Source organism: Anomaloglossus baeobatrachus, chromosome 10, assembly GCF_048569485.1.
Source record: "Anomaloglossus baeobatrachus isolate aAnoBae1 chromosome 10, aAnoBae1.hap1, whole genome shotgun sequence".
NCBI lineage: Eukaryota > Metazoa > Chordata > Amphibia > Anura > Aromobatidae > Anomaloglossus > Anomaloglossus baeobatrachus.
The window spans coordinates 201,259,758-201,282,709 of record NC_134362.1 but is presented as its reverse complement, the minus strand read 5'-3'; the positions used below and the strand labels follow the sequence as shown (position 1 = coordinate 201,282,709).

Genomic DNA, 22,952 nt, shown 5'->3' with positions numbered 1-22,952 from the left:
CTCGCTCTGGGCTGAAGAGTCCAGGGGGTGGAGTCAGTGAATGATTGACAGGTATGAGCAAGCAAGAGGGGAAAGCAGAGCTACTTCAATTATTTCTTCTACTGTCACAGAGGCAGAGAACATCGGGGGAAGTGAGGAGAGAGGAAGGAACTAAACTCCTAAAGACTTATTGATGAAGGCGCCTTTTTCCTCCTACCAAAATATCCACAAAGGATGGCAGCACAGTAATCCCTATATTCCCTCCAAAAGGGCACCGTGAAGTCCAGAAACGAGCCGGCCACAATGGCCACAAACAAAGCAGGAGCGAAGCGGAAGGACAGAAAATTCCCGCTTGCTCTGGGCTGAAGAGTCCAGGGGGTGGAGTCAGTGAATGATTCACAGGTATAAGCAAGCAAGAGGGGAAAGCAGAGCGAATTCAATTATTTATTTTACTGTCACAAAGGTCAAAAGCATCGGGGGAAGGGAGGCGAGAGGAAGGAACTAAACTCCTGAAGACCTAGTGATGAAAGCTCCTTCTTCCTCCTACCAAAATATCCACTATGTGATGGCAGCGCGGTGATTCCTATATTCCCTCCAAAAGGGCACCGTCAAGTTTAGAAAGGAGCTGGCCACAATGGACGCAAACAAAGCAGGAGCAAGGCGGAAGGACAGAGAACTCCTGCTCGCTCAGGGCTGAATAGTCCAGGGGGCGGAGTCAGTGAATGATTGACAGGTATGCGCAAGCAAGAGTGGAAAGCAGAGCGCCTTCAGTTAATTATTTTACTGTCACAGAGGCAGAGAACATCGGGGGAAGGGAGGAGAGAGGAAGGAACTAAACTCCTAAAGACCTAGTGATGAAAGCTCATTCTTCCTCCTACCAAAATATTAACCATGTGATGGCAGCGCGGTGATCCCTATATTCCCTCCAAAAGGGCACCGTGAAGTCCAGAAACGAGCCGGCCACAATGGACATAAACAAAGCAGGAGCGAGGCGGAAGGACAGAGAATTTCCGCTCGCTCTGGGCTGAAGAGTCTAGAGGGCGGAGTCAGTTAATGATTGACAGGTATGAGCAAGCAAGAGTGGAAGGCAGAGCGACTTCAATTATTTCAGGTTCTTTATTATATATCAACATGGGAGAAAAAACAAAACTGCTTACAGCGCAATATAAAAAAAAGATAAATAATATGATATGAGAACAATACAAATAAAGTTCTATTCTCTATTATTCTACTTAATATCCCGCCGCGGCTAATTGTTTCCGTGGATTCGCCCGCCTCTTCACGCCCCTCATTAGCGGGGGCGGCCGAGTTCAGCCCTTTAAATTTTCGCTCTTTGCCGTCTTATTAGAACACAGAAAATTCTTACATTCCAAACATTTTAGGACGTCGTAAAGTAAGGCAGCGGTTTAATGGCACAGGATATTATGTGTCATCTCCAGGAAATAAAAATGCTTTACTTCCGAGGGAGTTATTAGTTATACGGCAGTGCCATCATTACTCAATTCCAGCGGCCCTTGAAATGCGCCCATAAGCCGCAGCGTGCACGATATTACTCCGATACCACGAAGGGGTTTCCACCTCCACATATCTGCAGAAGAAAAAAAGAAAATACAAGTAAAACAAAAACAAAATTAGAACTAGAAAAAAAAAACCTGAAAAAAAAGAATGCAAGTAAAAAAAAACAAAAAAAAAAAAAAACAACACAAACAACACAATTAGAACTAGAATTAGAAAAAAGTGGAAAACAAATGCAAGAAATAAAAAAACAAAAAAGAAAAAAAAAAATAGCACAACACTCTGGAGGCAAAAAAAAAAAAAGGAACACAATCAAAAATAAAATTGTAAGTGGAAAATAAATTGAAAAGATGAAAAAAATAGAGAATGCAAGTAAAAAGAAAATAAAAAAAACCTTAAATATAATACAAAAAAGATAAATATCAGAATACAAAATAGCACAACCCCCCCCCCCCCCCCCCCTGAACAAAAAAAGCTAAAATGCAAGTAAAAATAATTAAGCAAAAGTAATAAAAAAAAAAAAAGAAAAGATAAAAAAAAAAAAAAAATAGCACAACACTCTGGAGGCAAAAAAAAAAGGAACACAATTAAAAATAAAATTGTAACTGGAAAATAAATTGAAAAGATGAAAAAAAATAGAGAATGCAAGTAAAAAGAAAATAAAAAAAAAACCTTAAAAAAATACAAAAAAGATAAATATCAGGATATAAAATAGTACAACCCACCATGGGAAAAAAAAGAATGCAAATTAAAACAACAAAATTAAAATTGGAAAGTAAATAAATAAAAAATAAATCAATAAAAATAAAATAAAATAGAGAATGCAAATAAAAACAAATTAAAATAAAAAAAAAAAACAAAAAAAAACATATCAGAATACAAAATAGCACAACCCCCATTAATAAATTAAAAAATCCAATATACAACCCCCCCCCAAAAAAAAGATAAAATCAGAATATAAAATAGCACAACACCCCCATGAAAATAATTTTTATACACAACCTCCCCATGGGGAAAAAAAAGAAAATAAAAAAATAAACTATCAGATTTCAAAATACAACCCCCCTATGAGAAAAAAAATCCCACAGAAATATAAAATGCAGAAAATATGCGCAAAAGAAACTGTAAAAAGTAGTGAACTAATAAAAAAACTATGCAAAAAAAAATAAAAAAAAATATATATATAATTATTATTATTTTTGAATAATATTATATAGGAAAAATATTGTTTACTCCTACACTCCTTTTTTTATATTTTTAAATTATAAAAAAAATCTAAATGTAACAATTTCTTATATATACATATATACACACACACACACACACACAACACACACACACACACACACACACACACACACATATACACATACATATATATACACATATATACATATACATATATACATATACATATATGCATATACACATATACATATATACATATATACATATATACATATACATATATACATATACATATATACATATATATAAATAAAAATAAATATATATATATTGTACCATTACCCATTCCCTGTAGACTGTGAGCCCTCGCGGGCAGGGTCCTCTCTCCTCCTATACCAGTCTGTTATGTACTGTTAATGATTGTTGTATGTATACCCTCTTTCACTGTAAAGCGCCATGGAATGAGTGGCGCTATAAAAATAAATAATAATAATAATAATATACAGAGTAAGAAATTGTTACATTTAGATTTTTTTTATAATTTAAAAATATAAAAAAAGGAGTGTAGGAGTAAACAATATTTTTCCTATATAATATTATTCAAAAATAATAATAATAATAATCATAAAAAAGCCTAACAGTGAAAAAAAAATGAAAATCAATAAAAATATATAGAAAAATAGTAAAAATATCAAACAAACAGCATAGAAAAAAATAGAAAATATATGCAAAAAAAAAAATGGTACAAACTTTACAATAAAATTATAGAAAAATAAATATAGAAACAATAGAAGTGAAGGTGTGAGCAGTGCGGCTGTATGTTGGCGCTCCGTCTTACGAGTCACAGGTCGATGCTTCCTTTTGCTTTGAATTTCTTGGCGGAGCGCTCGCTGGCTCTCATCTGCAGCTTGCTCCCGTAGATGTAGGTGATAAATCCGTCAATTTCCACGCTGAAGACGCAGTTTCGCTTGGGAACGACTGACAGGGAGAGAGTAAAAAAAAAATACATAAAAAAGTAGCAGCGAACGACTCCGTAAATTAAGAGACGGGAAACGAGACCCCAGTTATAGTGCCTGTGGAGATCTGGCGGAGATCGCGGTGAGAGATGGCTCGCTTACGGCCGTCTTCAAGGTAACATTATCGTAGCCTTTTACTTGGGCCGAAAATAAAACTCGGATTATTTAACAGATGAATATCAATTTTCACCATTTACTGAGGGACAGAGGTTCCCGGGAATGAAGGGGACGATCCGAGCTAACACCGGCGGCGATAAATGTGCCCAAATATGCGGCAATTGTGCCCAAATATGCGGCAACTGTGCCCAAATATGCGGCAATTGTGCCCAAATATACGGCAACTGTGCCCAAATATACGGCAACTGTGCCCAAATATACGGCAACTGTGCCCAAATATACGGCAACTGTGCCCAAATATACGGCAACTGTGCCCAAATATACGGCAATTGTGCCCAAATATACGGCAATTGTGCCCAAATATACGGTAATTGTGCCCAAATATACGGTAATGGTGCCCAAATATGCGGCAATTGTGCCCAAGTATACGACAATTGTGCCCAAGTATGCGGCAATTGTGCCCAAATTTACGGCAATTGTGCCCAAATATACGGCAATTGTGCCCAAATATACGGCAATTGTGCCCAAATATACGGCAATTGTGCCCAAATATACGGTAATGGTGCCCAAATATGCGGCAATTGTGCCCAAGTATACGACAATTGTGCCCAAATATGCGGCAATTGTGCCCAAATATGCGGCAATTGTGCCCAAATATACGGCAATTGTGCCCAAATATACGGCAACTGTGCCCAAATATACGGTAACTGTGCCCAAATATGCGGCAATTGTGCCCAAATATGCGGCAATTGTGCCCAAATATGCGGCAATTGTGCCCAAATATGCGGCAATTGTGCCCAAATATGCGGCAATTGTGCCCAAATATGCGGCAATTGTGCCCAAATATGCGGCAATTGTGCCCAAATATGCGGCAATTGTGCCCAAATATACGGCAATTGTGCCCAAATATACGGCAATTTTACCCAAATATACGGTAATAGTACCAGAATATACGGTAATTGTGCCCAAATATACGGTAATTGTGCCTGAATATACGGTAATTGTGCCTGAATATACGGTAATTGTGCCCGAATATACGGTAATTGTGCCCGAATATACGGTAATTGTGCCCGAATATACGGTAATTGTGCCCGAATATACGGTAATTGTGCCCGAATATACGGCAATTGTGCCCGAATATACGGTAATTGTGCCCGAATATACGGTAATTGTGCCCGAATATACGGTAATTGTGCCCGAATATACGGTAATTGTGCCCGAATATACGGTAATTGTGCCAGCGGAGGCTAGAGCCGCACATGGTGGGCACTAAAGGCAGATACTGGACAGGCCCTATATGTCCGATAGATGCGGCCCCCTACCCATATACAGAATGGGGGTCCTTGACTCCTATCCCTTTAAATTTAAAGCAGTATTCCCATCTTAGAAATTTGTGTCATATAACCACGGGATACACTCTGGGACCTGCACCTATCCTAGGACTGGGGCCCATCCTGCGGTGGCTGTAAGCAGGGAGGCAGCAGGCACCGCGAGAGGGGGGGGGGGAGGCAGCAGGCACCGCGAGAGGGGGGGAGGCAGCAGGCACCGCGAGAGGGGGGGGAGGCAGCAGGCACCGCGAGAGGGGAGGCGGCAGGCACCGCGAGAGGGGGGGAGAGGCGGCAGGCACCGCGAGAGGGGGGAGAGGCGGCAGGCACCGCGAGAGGGGGGGGGGCGGCAGGCACCGCGATAAGGGAGCTCCATACTGGAGGCTGGACGTCTCTGGGGTCCTCGCACCTTTCAGCTTGTCCTCCTCGGTGATGATCTTGAAGATGTGCTTGGACTCTTGTAGGATGATCCCGGACAGTCCCACGTAGGACGGACATTTCGACTTGAACACTGAAGACACGAAAAGGAGAGAAGAAAGTCGAGAACCAAAAACCGACAAGAACAGACAACCGGGGGACACAGCAAGGAGAGAGGAGTGCGGAGGTCGCATCACACATGGCAGGCTCGGATACACCTGAGCAGCGGACACTATCACACATAAAAGGCTTAGATACATCAGATCAGCAGAGAGCATCTTACAAGACAGGATTACATAAGGTCTGCTGAGTATCACATGGCAGGATTGGATACACAGCTCAGCACAGCATCACACATGACAGGATTGGATACACAGCTCAGCACAGTATCACACATGACAGGATTGGATACACAGCTCAGCACAGCATCACACATGACAGGATTGGATACACAGCTCAGCACAGTATCACACATGACAGGATTGGATACACAGCACAGTATCACACAGACAGGATTGGATACACAGCACAATATCACACATGACAGGATTGGATACACAGATCAGCACAGTATTACACATGACAAGATTGGATACACAGCACAGTATCACACAGACAGGATTGGATACACAGCTCAGCACAGCATCACACATGACAAGATTGGATACACAGCTCAGCACAATATCACAAAGACAGGATTGGATAGAGAGCAAAGTATCACACAGACAGGTTTGGATACACAGCTCAGCACAGTATCACACATGACATGATTGGATACACAGTATCACACATGACAGGATTAGATACACAGCATACTATCACACAGGATTGGATACACAGCTCAGCACAGTATCACACAGACAGGATTGGATACACAGCACAGTATCACACATGATAGGATACACAGCTCAGCACACAGCATCACACATGACAGGATTGGATACACAGCTCAGCACAGCATCACACAGACAGGATTGGATACACAGCTCAGCACAGTATCACACATGACAGGATTGGATACACAGCACAGTATCACACATGACAGGATTGGATACACAGCTCAGCACAGTATCACCCATGCTTGCTCTCACCCGTCACCATGGCTCCGTGTAGATCGGCCTTTAGGATCTTGCTCTGGATCATCTGCGTTTGCCTATAAACAGTGATAGTGACAGTGAGGAGGGCTGGGGTGGACGGATCGGATACACCGGGGGCCGGTCCCATCACCGCACTACTATAGGCCATTCAGGAGTCCGGAAAATAAAGGTCCAAGATAGGAGAAAACATGGCTGCTTCTTCCACAAGCAGCAGAACACCAGACACAGGTTGTTTGCATTATTGCAGTTCAGCCCTATTAGCTTCAATGGGACTGAGCTGCAATACCAGACACCACCTGAGGGCAGAAGTGGCGCTGTATGTGGGAGGAAGCAGCTGACACCCGGCATACTCACGTGCCCGGCCGCAGCCCGTTGCACAGGTCTCGGATGTATTGCTTCCACAGCTCGTGCAGCGGGAGGTACATGTGATACTTCTGCTGCTCCGGGTTGATCTTGAACAGTTTCAGCTCCCTGCGCTCTTTGGCGGTGAAGCCCTTCGCCTTGTGTCGCTTCCGTGTCCTCTTCTTTTGCTCGTGCTCCAGCGCCAGCGCTTTCCGGCCCAGGAACTCGTCCACGTTCTTCAAGGAGGGGACGCAGCGCCGGAGGAAGGCAGTGACGAACGCGTCCGATCGCTTCTTGCTTTGTACCTGCAGGAATGAACGGTCATGTGTGCGGTATACGGTCCGTGCTGTAATGCCGCCATATACTCTGTGCGGATACAGAGGACACGGCCGCCATCAGAGCAAAGATCGACCGATGCACCGGAATGGAAAATGTGACCGCTGGGCGGATCTGCAGGTCACGAGCCTGCGGACCACACTGATGGGAGTAGTAGTGGCAGACACGTATCATGGCGGTATTATATCCTACCTCTAACCCCAGCACCCGGGACTCATCCGCAGGCAACTTCTTATACATAATATCTGGAGAAAAAGGAGAAAACAAGAAGATTATTCCCAACAATTAATGTGGGGGGACAAGTGAGAAAAGCGGCCAACACAGCGCCCCCCCCCCAGAGGACACCCAGCGCCCCCCGGAGGACACCCTGTCACATGTCCTGGTGCAAATACTGCAATAACCCTCTACACAAAATAAAACTGTAATAAATTGTATTCACCTTTCCTACTACCCTTCTTCTGTCTGAAATGGCTGATAACAGGGAACAATAGATCAGAATAAACTGTCCTACATACAGTCACTTTAGCTTCATATAAATAGTGAGCGCAGCTCTGGAGTATAATACTGGAAGTAACTCAGGATCAGTAATGTAATGTATGTACACAGTGACTGCACCAGCAGAATAGTGAGTGCAGCTCTGGAGTATAATACAGGAGGTAACTCAGGATCAGTAATGTAATGTATGTACACAGTGACTGCACCAGCAGAATAGTGAGTGCAGCTCTGGAGTATAATACAGGAGGTAACTCAGGATCAGTAATGTAATGTATGTGCACAGTGACTGCACCAGCATAATAGTGAGTGCAGCTCTGGAGTATAATAAAGGAGGTAACTCAGGATCAGTAATGTAATGTATGTACTCAGTGACTGCACCAGCAGAATAGTGAGTGCAGCTCTGGAGTATAATACAGGAGGTAACTCAGGATCAGTAATGTATGTACACAGTGACTGCACCAGCAGAATAGTGAGTGCAGCTCTGGAGTATAATACAGGAGGTAACTCAGGATCAGTAATGTAATGTATGTACACAGTGACTGCAGCAGCAGAATAGTGAGTGCAGCTCTGGAGTATAATACAGGAGGTAACTCAGAATCAGTAATGTAATGTATGTACACAGTGACTGCACCAGCAGAATAGTGAGTGCAGCTCTGGAGTATAATACAGAAGGTAACTCAGGATCAGTAATGTATGTACACAGTGACTGCACCAGCAGAATAGTGAGCGCAGCTCTGGAGTATAATACAGAAGGTAACTCAGGATCAGTAATGTATGTACACAGTGACTGCAGCAGCAGAATAGTGAGTGCAGCTCTGGAGTATAATACAGGAGGTAACTCAGGATCAGTAATGTAATGTATATACACAGTGACAGCACCAGCAGAATAGTGACTGCAGCTCTGGAGTATATTGCAAACACTGGAGAACTACAACTTCCACCATATCTAGCAGTACAGGGAAGGCGTTTAGTTTTCTCTTCTACAAACATCCATAGTTACTTTTTCCTATTACAGGGATCAGGATGAAGCAGGGCTGGGAGAATACAAATCTCAGGTGGCTAAATGACAAGTAGCTGCTGTTCTGTGTGCAGAAGCTTCATCTTTCCCTCCCACTTCGGGCGCTAGAGAACTACAACTCCCAGCTGCGCTGACTGATCGCCATAGCCGCACACACAGGACCATGTACAGACCACACTCACGTTCCATCTCTGCGTCTCACATGCGGCCCAAGCCGCCTGACTTCCGGTCGCAGAAGCGTGACGTCACTAGGAGCGTCGCGGGCGTTAACGTCACCGCGTTGTCATGGAAGCAGAGTTCTCCAGAAATCTATGGGGCGGTGGCGTAATGTGGAAACATGAACAATTCAAAGAAAAGGGAATCACTGAGAACCATGATGGCGATGACTGGAAAACCCCGCAGAGTCCAGGGAAGGGTAACGGCCCCGGGTCAGGGGAGGACAACGGCTCCACTGCCTATTATTCCTCTATGTACAGAGGCTGTGACCTGAAGAGTTGTCATAGTACCTGTGCAACTATGAACCCCATAACAGAGTGTCATCCACAGATCCCCATAACAGAGCGTCATCCACAGATCCCCCATAACAGAGCGTCACCCACAGATCCCCCATAACAGAGCATCATCCACAGATCCCCCATAACAGAGCATCATCCACAGATCCCCATAACAGAGCGTCCTCCACAGATCCCCCATAACAGAGCGTCATCCACAGAAACCCATAACAGAGCGTCCTCCACAGATCCCCCATAACAGAGCGTCATCCACAGATCCCCCATAACAGAGCGTCCTCCACAGATCCCCCATAACAGAGCATCATCCACAGATCCCCCATAACAGAGCATCATCCACAGATCCCCCATAACAGAGCGTCATCCACAGACCCCCCATAACAGAGCGTCCTCCACAGATCCCCCATAACAGAGCGTCCTCCACAGATCCCCCATAACAGAGCGTCATCCACAGATCCCCCATAACAGAGCATCATCCACAGATCCCCCATAACAGAGCATCATCCACAGATCACCCATAACAGAGCGTCATCCACAGACCCCCCATAACAGAGCGTCATCCACAGATCACCCATAACAGAGCGTCATCCACAGATCCCCCATAACAGAGCATCATCCACAGATCCCCCATAACAGAGCATCATCCACAGATCCCCCATAACAGAGCGTCATCCACAGACCCCCCATAACAGAGCGTCATCCACAGATCCCCCATAACAGAGCGTCATCCACAGATCCCCCATAACAGAGCGTCATCCACAGATCCCCCATAACAGAGCGTCATCCACAGATCCCCCATAACAGAGCGTCATCCACAGATCCCCCATAACAGAGCGTCATCCACAGATCCCCCATAACAGAGCGTCATCCACAGATCCCCCATAACAGAGCGTCATCCACAGATCCCCCATAACAGAGCGTCATCCACAGATCCCCCATAACAGAGCGTCATCCACAGATCCCCCATAACAGAGCGTCATCCACAGATCCCCCATAACAGAGCGTCATCCACAGATCCCCCATAACAGAGCGTCATCCACAGATCCCCCATAACAGAGCGTCATCCACAGATCCCCATAACAGAGCGTCATCCACAGATCCCCATAACAGAGCGTCACCCACAAATCCCCCATAACAGAGCATCATCCACAGATCCCCATAACAGAGCATCATCCACAGATCCCCCATAACAGAGCGTCATCCACAGATCCCCCATAACAGAGCGTCATCCACAGATCCCCCATAACAGAGCGTCATCCACAGATCCCCCATAACAGAGCGTCATCCACAGATCCCCCATAACAGAGCGTCATCCACAGATCCCCATAACAGAGCGTCATCCACAGATCCCCATAACAGAGCGTCACCCACAAATCCCCCATAACAGAGCATCATCCACAGATCCCCATAACAGAGCATCATCCACAGATCCCCCATAACAGAGCGTCACCCACAGATCCCCCATAACAGAGCGTCATCCACAGATCCCCCATAACAGAGCGTCATCCACAGATCCCCCATAACAGAGCGTTATCCACAGATCCCCCATAACAGAGCGTCATCCACAGATCCCCCATAACAGAGCATCATCCACAGATCCCCCATAACAGAGCGTCATCCATAGATCCTCCATAACAGAGCGTCCTCCACAGATCCCCATAACAGAGTGTCATCCACAGATCCCCCATAACAGAGCATCATCCACAGATCCCCCATAACAGAGCATCATCAACAGATCCCCCATAACAGAGCATCATCCACAGATCCCCCATAACAGAGCATCATCCACAGATCCCCCATAACAGAGCGTCATCCACAGATCCCCCATAACAGAGCATCATCCACAGATCCCCCATAACAGAGCGTCATCCACAGATCCCCCATAACAGAGCATCATCCACAGATCCTCCATAACAGAGCGTCATCCACAGATCCCCCATAACAGAGCGTTATCCACAGATCCCCCATAACAGAGCGTCATCCACAGATCCCCCATAACAGAGCGTCATCCACAGATCCCCATAACAGAGCGTCATCCACAGATCCCCCATAACAGAGCGTCATCCACAGATCCCCCATAACAGAGCGTCCTCCACAGATCCCCATAACAGAGCGTCCTCCACAGATCCCCCATAACAGAGCGTCATCCACATATCCCCCATAACAGAGCGTCATCCACAGATCCCCATAACAGAGCGTCATCCACAGATCCCCCATAACAGAGCGTCATCCACAGATCCCCAATAACAGAGCATCATCCACAGATCCCCCATAACAGAACGTCATCCACAGATCCCCCATAACAGAGCGTCCTCCACATATCCCCCATAACAGAGCATCATCCACAGATCCCCCATAACAGAGCGTCAGCCACAGATCCCCCATAACAGAGCGTCCTCCAGAGATCCCCCATAACAGAGCCTCATCCACATATCCCCCATAACAGAGCGTCATCCACAGATCCCCCATAACAGAGCGTCATCCACAGATCCCTTATAACAGAGCGTCATCCACAGATCCCTCATAACAGAGCGTCATCCACAGATCCCCCATAACAGAGCGTCATCCACAGATCCCCCATAACAGAGCGTCCTCCACAGGTCCCCATAACAGAGCGTCATCCACAGATCCCCCATAACAGAGCATCATCCACAGATCCCCCATAACAGAGCGTCCTCCACAGATCCCCCATAACAGAGCATCATCCACAGATCCCCATAACAGAGCGTCCTCCACAGATCCCCCATAACAGAGCGTCCTCCACAGATCCCCCATAACAGAGAATCATCCACAGATCCCCCATAACAGAGCGTCATCCACAGATTCCCCATAACAGAGCGTCATCCACAGATCCCCCATAACAGAGCATCATCCACAGATCCCCCATAACAGAGCATCATCCACAGATCACCCATAACAGACCGTCATCCACAGATCCCCCATAACAGAGCATCATCCACAGATCCCCCCATAACAGAGCGTCATCCACAGATCCCCCATAACAGAGCGTCATCCACAGATCCCCCATAACAGAGCATCATCCACAGATCCCCCATAATAGAGCATCATCCACAGATCCCCCATAACAGAGTGTCATCCACAGATCCCGCATAACAGAGCGTCATCCACAGATCCCCCATAACAGAGCGTCATCCACAGATCCCCCATAACAAAGTGTCATCCACAGATCCCCCATAACAGAGCGTCATCCACAGATCCCCAATAACAGAGCATCATCCACAGAACCCCCATAACAGAGCGTCATCCACAGATCCCCCATAACAGAGCGTCATCCACAGATCCCCCATAACAGAGCATCTTCCACAGATCCCCCATAACAGAGCATCATCCACAGATCCCCCATAACAGAGCATCATCCACAGATCCCCCATAACAGAGCGTCATCCACAGATCTCCATAACAGAGCATCATCCACAGATCCCCCAAAACAGAGCGTCATCCACAGATCCCCCATAACAGAGCGTTATCCACAGATCCCCCATAACAGAGCGTCATCCACAGATCCCCATAACAGATCGTCATCCACAGATCCCCCATAACAGAGCATCTTCCACAGATCACCCATAACAGAGCGTCACCCACAGATCCCCCATAACAGAGCGTCATTCACAGATCACCAATAACAGAGCGTCATCCACAGATCCCCCATAACAGAGCGTCATCCACAGATCCCCCATAACAGAGCGTCATTCACAGATCCCCCATAACAGAGCATCATCCACAGATCCCCCATAACAGAGCGTCCTCCACAGATCCCCATAACAGAGCGTCACCCACAGATCCCCCATAACAGAGCATCATCCACAGATCCCCCATAACAGAGCATCATCCACAGATCCCCCATAACAGAGCATCATCCACAGATCCCCCATAACAGAGCGTCATCCACAGATCCCCCATAACAGAGCGTCATCCACAGATCCCCATAACAGATCGTCATCCACAGATCCCCCATAACAGAGCATCTTCCACAGATCACCCATAACAGAGCGTCACCCACAGATCCCCCATAACAGAGCGTCATTCACAGATCACCAATAACAGAGCGTCATCCACAGATCCCCCATAACAGAGCATCATCCACAGATCCCCCATAACAGAGCGTCATTCACAGATCCCCCATAACAGAGCATCATCCACAGATCCCCCATAACAGAGCGTCCTCCACAGATCCCCATAACAGAGCGTCACCCACAGATCCCCCATAACAGAGCATCATCCACAGATCCCCCATAACAGAGCATCATCCACAGATCCCCCATAACAGAGCATCATCCACAGATCCCCCATAACAGAGCGTCATCCACAGATCCCCCATAACAGAGCATCATCCACAGATCCCCCATAACAGAGCGTCATTCACAGATCCCCCATAACAGAGCATCATCCACAGATCCCCCATAACAGAGCGTCATCCACAGATCTCCATAACAGAGCGTCACCCACAGACCCCCATAACAGAGCGCCCTCCACAGATCTCCATAACAGAGCGTCACCCACAGATCCTCCATAACAGAGCATCATCCACAGATCCCAAATAATAGTAACAACCATAGTGCCCGTCATTTTGCAAATACCACAGTTGGCTGGACTCCATTCCTGGATTCAGCCAACACTTAAATCTGTAGCACCCCAGTAGGTCCACATTATGTGCCTTACGAAAGTATTCACGCCCTTTGCTTTTTACCTACTTTGTTACATTACAACCTGTTTAAATATTTTTGGAATCTGATTTGTGTGGGATACATCAGCACTAAATTGTCTAAGTTGGGGGAGTGAGAAAATATAGCCAAAAATGTAATTTATGGGATAAAATAAATAAAAATTGCTATGTGCAAAAGTATTCACCCCTTTTGCTAAGAAGCCCCTAAAAATTTCTGGTGCAAGCAATTTCCTTTATTAGTCACATGCTTAGCGACAGGACGTCCATCTGTGTGCAATATAATGTCCCAGGGTCTATCAGGATATACACACCTTTTCTGGAAGGCCACAGAGGCTGCAACACCATTAAGAAGAGGCACCACTAACTAAGCAACACCATGAACACCAAGGAGATCTCCAAACAATGCCATGAAGACAAAGGAGATCTCCAAATACCACCATAAAGACCCAGGAGATCTCCAAACAACACCATGAAGTCAAAGAAGATCCCCAAACAACACCATGAAGACCAAGGAGATCTTCAAACAATACCATGAAGTCAAAGAAGATCTCCAAATACCACCATAAAGACCCAGGAGACCTCCAAACAACAACATGAAGACCCAGGAGACCTCCAAACAACACCATGAAGACCAAGTAGATCGCCAAACACCACCATGAAGACCACAGAGATCTTCACACAACACCACGAAGATTAATATGATCTCCAAACACCACCATGAAGGCCACAGAGATCTTCAAACAACACCATGAAGACCAATATGATCTCCAAACTTCACCATGAAGACCCAGGACACGTCCAAACAACAACTTGATACCCAGAACACCTCCAAACAACACCATGAAGACCAAGTAGATTGCCAAACAATACCATGAAGACCAAGGAGAGCTCCAAACAACACTATGAAAACCAAAGAAGTCTCCAAACAACACCATGAAGACCAAGGAGATCTCCAAACAACACCATGTTGATCAAGGAGCTGTCCAAACAACACCATGAAGACCAAGGAGATCTCCAAACAACACCATGTTGATCAAGGAGCTGTCCAAACAACACCATGAAGAAAGAGGAGATCTCCAAACAACACCATGAAGATCAAGGACTTCTCCAAACAACACCATGAAGGCCAAGGAGATCTCCAAACAACACCATGAAGATCAAGAAGTTGTCCAAACAACACTATGAAGACAGATGAGGTCTCCAAACAACACCATGAAGGCCAAGGAGATCTCCAAACAACACCATGAAGATCAAGGAGTTGTCCAAACAACACTATGAAGACAGAGGAGGTCTCCAAACAACACCATGAAGACCGAGGAGATCTCTAAACAAGTCAGCGGCAAAGTGGTGAGAAGAACGAGTCAGGGTTTCGTTCAAACAAAATATCCAGATCTCTGATGATCCCCCGGAGCACCATCAAATCCATTACTATCAAATGGAAAGAACATGGTACCACAACAGACCTACCAAAAGAGCGTGGCTCAACAAAACTCTCAGCCCTGGCAAGGAGGGTAATAATCAGAGAGGCAGCACAGAGACAAAAGGTGACCCCGAAGGAGCTGCAGAGTTCCCAAGCAGAGACTGTAGTATCTGTCCATATGACCACAATAAGCCGTACACTCCATAGAGCCGGCCTTTATGGAAGAGAGGCTAGAAAAAAAGCCTTTACTTAGAGTCAAAAATTGGAAAGCTCGATTTGAGTTTGCCCAAAGACATGTGGGAGACTCCTCAAATGTATAGAGGTAGGTGCTGAGATCAGATGAAACCAAATTGAACTTTTTGACCACCAAGGTAAATGCTATGTCTGCACCAAACCAACACAGCTCATCACCCAAAGAACACCATCCCCACAGTGAAACGTGGTGGTCTCAGCATCATGTTGGGGGGAGGTTTTTTGGCAACAGGGACAATGGTCCAAGCCAAGGGGAAGATGAATGATGCGAAACACAGGGATATTGGGCAAAACCTGTTTCAGTCTGTCAGTGATGTGAGACTGGGACGGAGGTTCACCTTCCAACAAGACAATAACCCAAAGCTACTGATAAAGTGACACTCAAGGGGTGTAAGGGGAAGCATGTATATGTATTGGAGCGGCCGAGTTACAGCCCAGACCTTAATCCAATGGAAAATCTGTGGTCAGACTTGAAGATTGCTGATCACCAGAGGAAACCATCTATCTGGAAGGAGATGGAGAAGTTTTACCTTGAGGACAATGGGCAAAAATCCCAGTAGCAAGATGTGGAAAGCTCAGAGAGACTTATGCAAAGCGACCTGCAGCTGTAAATGCCACATAAAATCAGTGATATACACTACTCACAAAAAAATTAGGGATACTTGGCTTTCAGGTGAAATTTATGTAAAATGTAAAAAGTTCACGTTCCAGTGATATTTTATCATGACAGTTGGGCATTTACGTAGAAGGAGCAATGGTGATTTCCTCATCTGAAGCAATTTATTGAAACAAAAGCCAACACCAGTGGTGGATATACTGCCCAAAAAACTTGTCATGTGGCATTGAGCACCAACTACAGCTGACAACGACGCCTCCTGCTGGTCACAAGTAGAGTTATTGTCTGCGGAGGCCGGCATCAGACTCGTCTTGAAGGGCGGCCCTCAGGTCATTGAGGTTCTGGGGTATAGAGTTACGGCCTCTACACGGTGACTCACTTTATCTCATAGGTTTTCTATGGGATTCAGGTCTGGAGAAAGTGCAGCCGCTCCATTTGAGGTCTTCCAGTGTCCAGCAGCCGTTCTCTAATGATGCGACCTCGATGTGCTTGAGAATTTTCATCCATGAAGATGAAATTAGGTCGGTGTTGTTCATGTAGAGGCATAATGACTGGATTATGTTATTCCAGTAGTAGGGGCTGTCACTGCACCATTCACACAGTGTTGGGCTGTTCAGTATTGACTAGACACACCGGCCCTCACTGTAACATCACTACCACCAAAGGCTCGTCTGGTGACAACAGTGGCTGTTTGTAACGCCTGCCTGGATCCACAGACTCAGACGGGCTGTAATGGACAGGCTAGAGGGAAGCAACTTGCCAAGCAGGACCCCCAGAACCCTGAAACCCTTTAACCTCTATACAGGGATTTGGAATTACACAGGGCCCTGGAGATCACTACCTGTGGAAGGCTGCAGTCCGATGAGAGTAATCATCAGGTGGGGTCAAACCAGGAATTGCAGAACAGGGACAGAATCGGCAGACAAGGACGTAATCAGAAAACGTAGCAGAGGTCAAAACCGGATCGGGCAGCGAGGTACAAAAACAGCAGCCAGAAGGGTAGTCAGGAAACAAGTGGCACACTGGAATCACAGGATGAAACAGGAGCCAGAATTCTCAGAACTATCTCTGGCAGAGGTCAGCAGACAGGAGGGGAATAACCCCTTCAGCCCCCAGGCACTTTCTGTTTTTGCGTTTTTGTTTTTTGCTCCCCTTCTTCCGAGAGCCGTAACTTTTTTATTTTTCCGTCAATCTTGCCATGTAAGGGCTTGTTTTTTGCGGGACGAGTTGTACTTTTAAATGAAACCATAAGTTTTACCATATAGTGTACTGGAAAACGGCAAAAAAATTCCAAGTGCGGAAAAATTGCAAAATAAGTGTGATCGTACAATAGTTTTTGGGATATTTTATTCACTGTGTTCACTATATGGTAAAACTGATGTATCTATGTGATGTCTCAGGTCAGTGCGAGTTTGTAGACACCAAACATGTATAGGTTTACTTGTATCTAAGGGGTTAAAAAAAATTCACAAGCTTGTCCAAAAAAAGTGGCGCACGTTTTGCGCCATTTTCCAAAACCCGTAGCGTTCTCATTTTTCGGGATTTGAGGCTCAGTGATGGCTTATTTTTTGCGTCTCAAACTGACGTTTTTAACGGTACCATTTTTGTGCAGATGCTACTTTTTGATCGCCTGTTATTGCATTTTGCGCAAAATTTGCGGCGACCAAAAACCGTAAATTTGGCGTTTGGAATTTTTTTGCCACTACGCCATTTACTGATCAGGTTAATTGATTTTATATTTTGATAGATCGGGCATTTCTGGACGCAGCGATACCAAATATGTGTATATTTTATAATTTTTTTAACCCTTTAATTTTCAATGGGGGGAAAGGGGGGTGATTTTAAACTTTTAGGTTTTTACATTTTTTTTTAATTGTTTAAAACTTTTTTTTTTACTTTTTTTTTTTTTTTTATTTTACTAGTCCCCCTAGGGGGCTATAGCGATCAGCAATCCGATCGCTCTGCCCTATCTGTAGATTTGGTGCTTTACTTTCAATGCCGGCTGTATTCCGGCATTGAGAGGAAGTGAGTCATGTTAGCTACAGGCGTCATCACATGACCCTGTGCTACCATGGCAACCACCGAAAGTCACGTGATCATGTCACGTGACTTCCGGTGGGGGCGGGGTAAGCTACTGTCATGGCGGCGCGCATATACATATCGCTGCCAGACTTTGGCAGCGATATGTAAGGGGTTAATGGCCGCGGGTGGAAGCGATTCCACCCGCGGCTAGCAGGCACACATGTCAGCTGTTGAAAACAGCTGATATGTGCGCGGATCGCCGTCGCCTGCCCGCGGCAGAGGGCGGGGCTTAACGGCACACGATCCATGACGTACCCACTACGTCATGGGTCGTTAAGGGGTTAAAAAGGGTGTGGTGTCTTCCCATTGGCTGTAGCTGAATGATGGTACCTCAGCTGGGAGACACCCGCCACCTACAGTCAGCCAGTGGCACTGCAGATCCCCAGGAAACCCATACCAGTGGATGAACGGAGCCTGCGCCCACCGGCGCCGCCGGCATCGACTCCTCTCCCATCACCAGCACCATCCACGGCAGGAACACGGCGTCGCCTGGCGATCGGAGCAGAAGTTGATGGAGCGGACTCCGGTGGTGACGTAACACTGATGCATAGCGCTCTCCTTGACGGCTCCAATATCGTTGGTGGCCATAATTTCTGCTCAGCGTGAATCGACTTTTATCACTGACCAGCACTTAGGCCCACTGGTCCCTCATCCAGCGTAAGTGACACTTGTGCCTGGTGGTGTGGTCAGGTACCTTGCAGGTCATCTAGCATGCAGACCACGCTAATGTAAATGGTTTTGAATAGTCTGAAGTGACACTTGATGTCTCTCAATTCCCTTGAATGTGCCTGGAGTTGTGTGGCATTCATTGTCCGGTTCCGCAGGGCATTGTTCACAATGAAGTCACCAGTGTGGAATGAGGCCGGAGGACGTCTACTTTACTATGACTCTGAGTCTCTCTGTGTCTCTGTACAATCTGCTGGTGATGCTCTCTGACATTGAACTCAGTGGCCACTTCTCTGTATTTCTATAACGCTTCCAGTCTGTCTGTATCTCTGTAGAACCTTTTGGTGACACTCTGCGATGCTCTAAGCTCAGTGGCCACTTCTCTGCCTTTCTGTGAGTCTTCCAGTCTCTCTGTGTCTTTGTACAACGTTCTGGTGACACTCTAAACTCAGTGGCCACTTCTCTGCCTTTCTGTAACTCATTCAGTCTCTCTCTGTCTCTGTACAACCTTCTGGTGACACTCTAAACTCAGTGGCCACTTCTCTGCCTTTCTGTGACTCTTCCAGTCTCTGTGTCTCTGTTCAACCTTCTGGAGACACTCTGTGACACTCTAAGCTTAGTGGCCACTTCTCTGCCTTTCCGTGAGTCTTCCAGTCTCTCTGTGTCTGTGTACAACCTTCTGGTGACACTCTAACCTCAGTGGCCACTTTTCTGCCTTTCTGTGACTCTTCCAGTCTCTGCGTCTCTGTACAACCTTCTGGTGACACTCTAAGCTTAGTGGCCACTTCGGTCAGAGAACATCTTGCTTGAAGCCTCGCAATGGCGCGGTACTGCTCATCAATTGTTAGGTGTTGTCTTGGTCTCATGATGAGGAGGACTCTTTAATACTGATTCTAACTGAACCCCAAAATTTATTTGGCGATTCATGGATCAAACACCTGGTGTGAATTTTGCCAATAAGCTCATTTTTAGAGAAAAGCAAGTTCTGCAAAAAGTCCTGAAACATTGAACAGTTGGACACGAGCATCCAAAAGGTCAGAGAAGGTCACCTGAAAAGGTCAGAGGGCATTTTAGGGTCTTTCTGAAATTAGCCTATCATCGCCCTGTCTGTGTCTGGGAATAACACCAGATTTTTTTTTCTTTCATATTTATGTGAATCACGTTAGGAATTTTCCTGACCTCCTAATGTGCAGCGAGACGCCCCTGTCAGACGTAAAGCACTTTATATGATGGAGCCTCGCAGCGGACGAGGCGGCTGTGCGGTCACGACGCTCTATGAGGCCGCCTGCACATGTAGAAATGGCCGAGGTCACCGCATTTACTTTAATTCCATACTATGCAGTTCGTTCACGTCAATCGGAGAACCTGCGAGTCGCACGAGCTGTCGCCCTCCAGTCCTGCCAGGAAGGGGTTATTGAGGAACTACAAGGCCCAGCATGCCCTGTACGCCGCCGCGGTTCTGCTGCTGTTGTGGAGCTATAACGCACCACGGCTGTGTTCACACGCTGCGTTTTCGCTGAGTTTTTTTGATGAGTTTTTCATGAGCAAAAGAAATGGAAAACTGCTGCATTTTTAAAATAAGCAGCAGGTCAATTCTTTCAGCGTTTTTTCAGCTTTTTTTCTACCATTGTAAGCAATGAGAAACTGCAAAAACGGATCTGCTTTTTTTGCTGCATTTTTTAACACAGCAAAAACGCAGCTAAAAAAACGCAACAATAATGGAGCAAAACCTTTTTGGAAGAAACTTTTTAAGCGCAAAAAGAGCAGGTTTTGCGGCATAAAAAAGCAGCAAAAAAGATGTGAGCATAGCCTACAGCTGATTAGGTGGACGTTACTGAGCATGAGTGACCTCAAGTGCTCAGCTCATTAGGTGGACCTTACTGAGCATGTGTGTCCTCCAGCACTCAGCTCATTAGGTGGATGTTAATGAGCATGTGCGTCCTCCAACACTCAGCTCATTAGGTGGGTGTTACTGAGCATGTGTGTCCTCTAGCTCTCAGCTCATTAGGTGGCCGTTACTGAGCATGTGTGTCCTTCAGCACTCAGCTCATTAGGTGGCCGTTACTGAGCATGTGTGTCCTTCAGTACTCAGCTCATTAGGTGGCCGTTACTGAGCATGTGTGTCCTTCAGCACTCGGCTCATTAAGTGGATGTTACTGAGCATGTGTGACCTCCAGGACTTGGCTCATTTGATGGATGTTACTGAGTGTGTGTATCCTCCAGCTCTCAGCTCGTTAGGTGGATGTTACAGAGTGTGTGTCCAACAGCACTCAGCTCATTAGGGGGACACAGCTGAGCATGTGTGTCCTCCAGTACTCAGCTCATTAGGTGCAGGTGACTGAGAATGTGTGTCCTCCATCACTCGGCTTATTAGGTGGTCATTACTGCGCATGTGTGTCCTCCAGCTCTCAGCTCATTAGTTGGATGTTACTGAGCATATGTGTCCTTTAGCACTCGGCTTATTAGGTGGTCATTACTCAGTATGTGTCCTCCAGCACTCAGCTCATTAGGTGGATGTTACTGAGCGTGCGTGTCTTCCAACTCCCAGCTCATTAGGTGGATGTTACTGGGCCTGTGTGTCCTCCAGCACTCGGCTCATTAGGTGGATGTTACTGAGCGTGTGTGTCCTCCAGCACTCGGCTCATTATGTGGATATTACTGAGCGTGTGTGTCCTCCAGCACTCGGCTCATTATGTGGATGTTACTGAGTGTGTGTGTCCTCCAGCACTCAGCTCATTACATGGACTTGCCCAATTCTATACATTGTGAACACCAGGTGGCGCCACACTATATAAGTAAATGTCAGAACTCTTTACAATATGAAAGTGGAGATCATTAATCATTTTTTATGATTGAAACAAAATAAATTACTGTATATGTAGTGATCAATAACTCTTAATCATCATTCTATTACTTTTTGCCCTACGTATTAATTCTTTACCCACCTTGGGTTGAGCACATCTTTGGTTCTAGTGTTACGCACTTCTCTCGCCTCCAGGGACCGGCTCTGCTCCCTTCCCCTGTGGCTGCCGCCGTCTGCTGAGCTCCACGTCTGCTGTCACTACTCTCCGGCATACCTCACTGACATCATCATCCGAGTCCAGCTGTGTATCTGAGCGTTCAGTCCGTGCAGTCTTCGGTTGCTGTTGGTTTGGATTTGGATGTTCTTGGTCATTGCTGCTGCACCATCGCCTTTGGTCCGTGTCTACACCCCGACCGTCGGCTTAGTGGATCCACCTCACCCAGATATATCATCGAGTCACCTCTTGGCGGGATGGATGACGAGAGTTTGCCGGACAGGGACTCCCCCTCCTCAATGATAGATAGTTCAGACCGGGTCGTACGTGAGTCATCTTTCTCGCCTCGGGCCGGTCGGACACTGCTGATCCACAACAGCCATAAATTCCATCGCTTTCTGTCACTTTGTCGATATTTTCTTTGACAAGACACCGGTGGTTTACAATCCAATTTCTATATTTATTTTCTCTGCTGATTTTTTCCTGGGGGAAATATCTGCACCTGATGTCCGGAGAAAAGCGAGTGTGAGACATTTATAGCCTCAGTTAGGTTATATATTAGTATGAGGGGTGGGGAGCTGCCAAGTTATTGGCCCGGCTTAGGAAAACTATATGTACCCATAAGTCGCATTGGAAGAGCACCACCTAGTGGCTGGCACTACGGAGGCTTGTTCTCGCTAATGCAGCTTATCCGCTATTGAAGTGAATGTGATCTCTGCAGTACTGAGAACGGCAACAACAAGGTGCACGGAGCTGTGCTGTTTCGGCTTTGTGGACTGGGCATTTCCGGTGATCATGGGAGCTCATAACAGCTGATTGGAGAGGGTGCCGTGTGTCGGACCACATACAAGTCATCCGTGC

At 46.2% G+C, this 22,952-nt stretch overlaps 1 protein-coding gene across 2 annotated transcripts; it reads right to left on the bottom strand.

Moving 5' to 3' along the window:
• Positions 1–1,081: 1,081 nt before the first annotated feature.
• Positions 1,082–22,330, bottom strand: POP4 (POP4 ribonuclease P/MRP subunit). 2 transcript variants are annotated; one of them, XM_075325239.1, is made up of 7 exons: positions 22,020–22,330; positions 7,525–7,577; positions 7,009–7,301; positions 6,649–6,710; positions 5,550–5,651; positions 3,521–3,660; positions 1,082–1,567 (listed from the first exon to the last, which is right to left on the bottom strand). In XM_075325239.1, the coding sequence occupies exons 1-6, from the start codon at positions 22,147–22,149 to the stop codon at positions 3,524–3,526; spliced, it is 777 nt and encodes a 258-aa protein (XP_075181354.1). In that variant the 5' UTR covers positions 22,150–22,330; the 3' UTR covers positions 1,082–1,567; positions 3,521–3,523. The 2 variants fall into 2 exon arrangements, with proteins under 2 accessions (XP_075181354.1, XP_075181355.1); XM_075325240.1 differs by lacking the exon at positions 22,020–22,330 and adding an exon at positions 9,028–9,091.
• Between the last annotated feature and the right edge of the window lie 622 nt (positions 22,331–22,952).

Bases quoted from the DNA above. Each gene is read 5' to 3' on its own strand.
- POP4 (XM_075325239.1), bottom strand. From the start codon at position 22,149: ATGCCGGAGAGTAGTGACAGCAGACGTGGAGCTCAGCAGACGGCGGCA. The intron at 7,302-7,524 runs GTAGGATATAAT...TCATTCCTGCAG, and splicing joins CCCGGGTGCTGGGGTTAGAG to GTACAAAGCAAGAAGCGATC. The intron at 3,661-5,549 runs GTGCGAGGACCC...TCTCCCTGTCAG, and splicing joins CGAGGAGGACAAGCTGAAAG to TCGTTCCCAAGCGAAACTGC.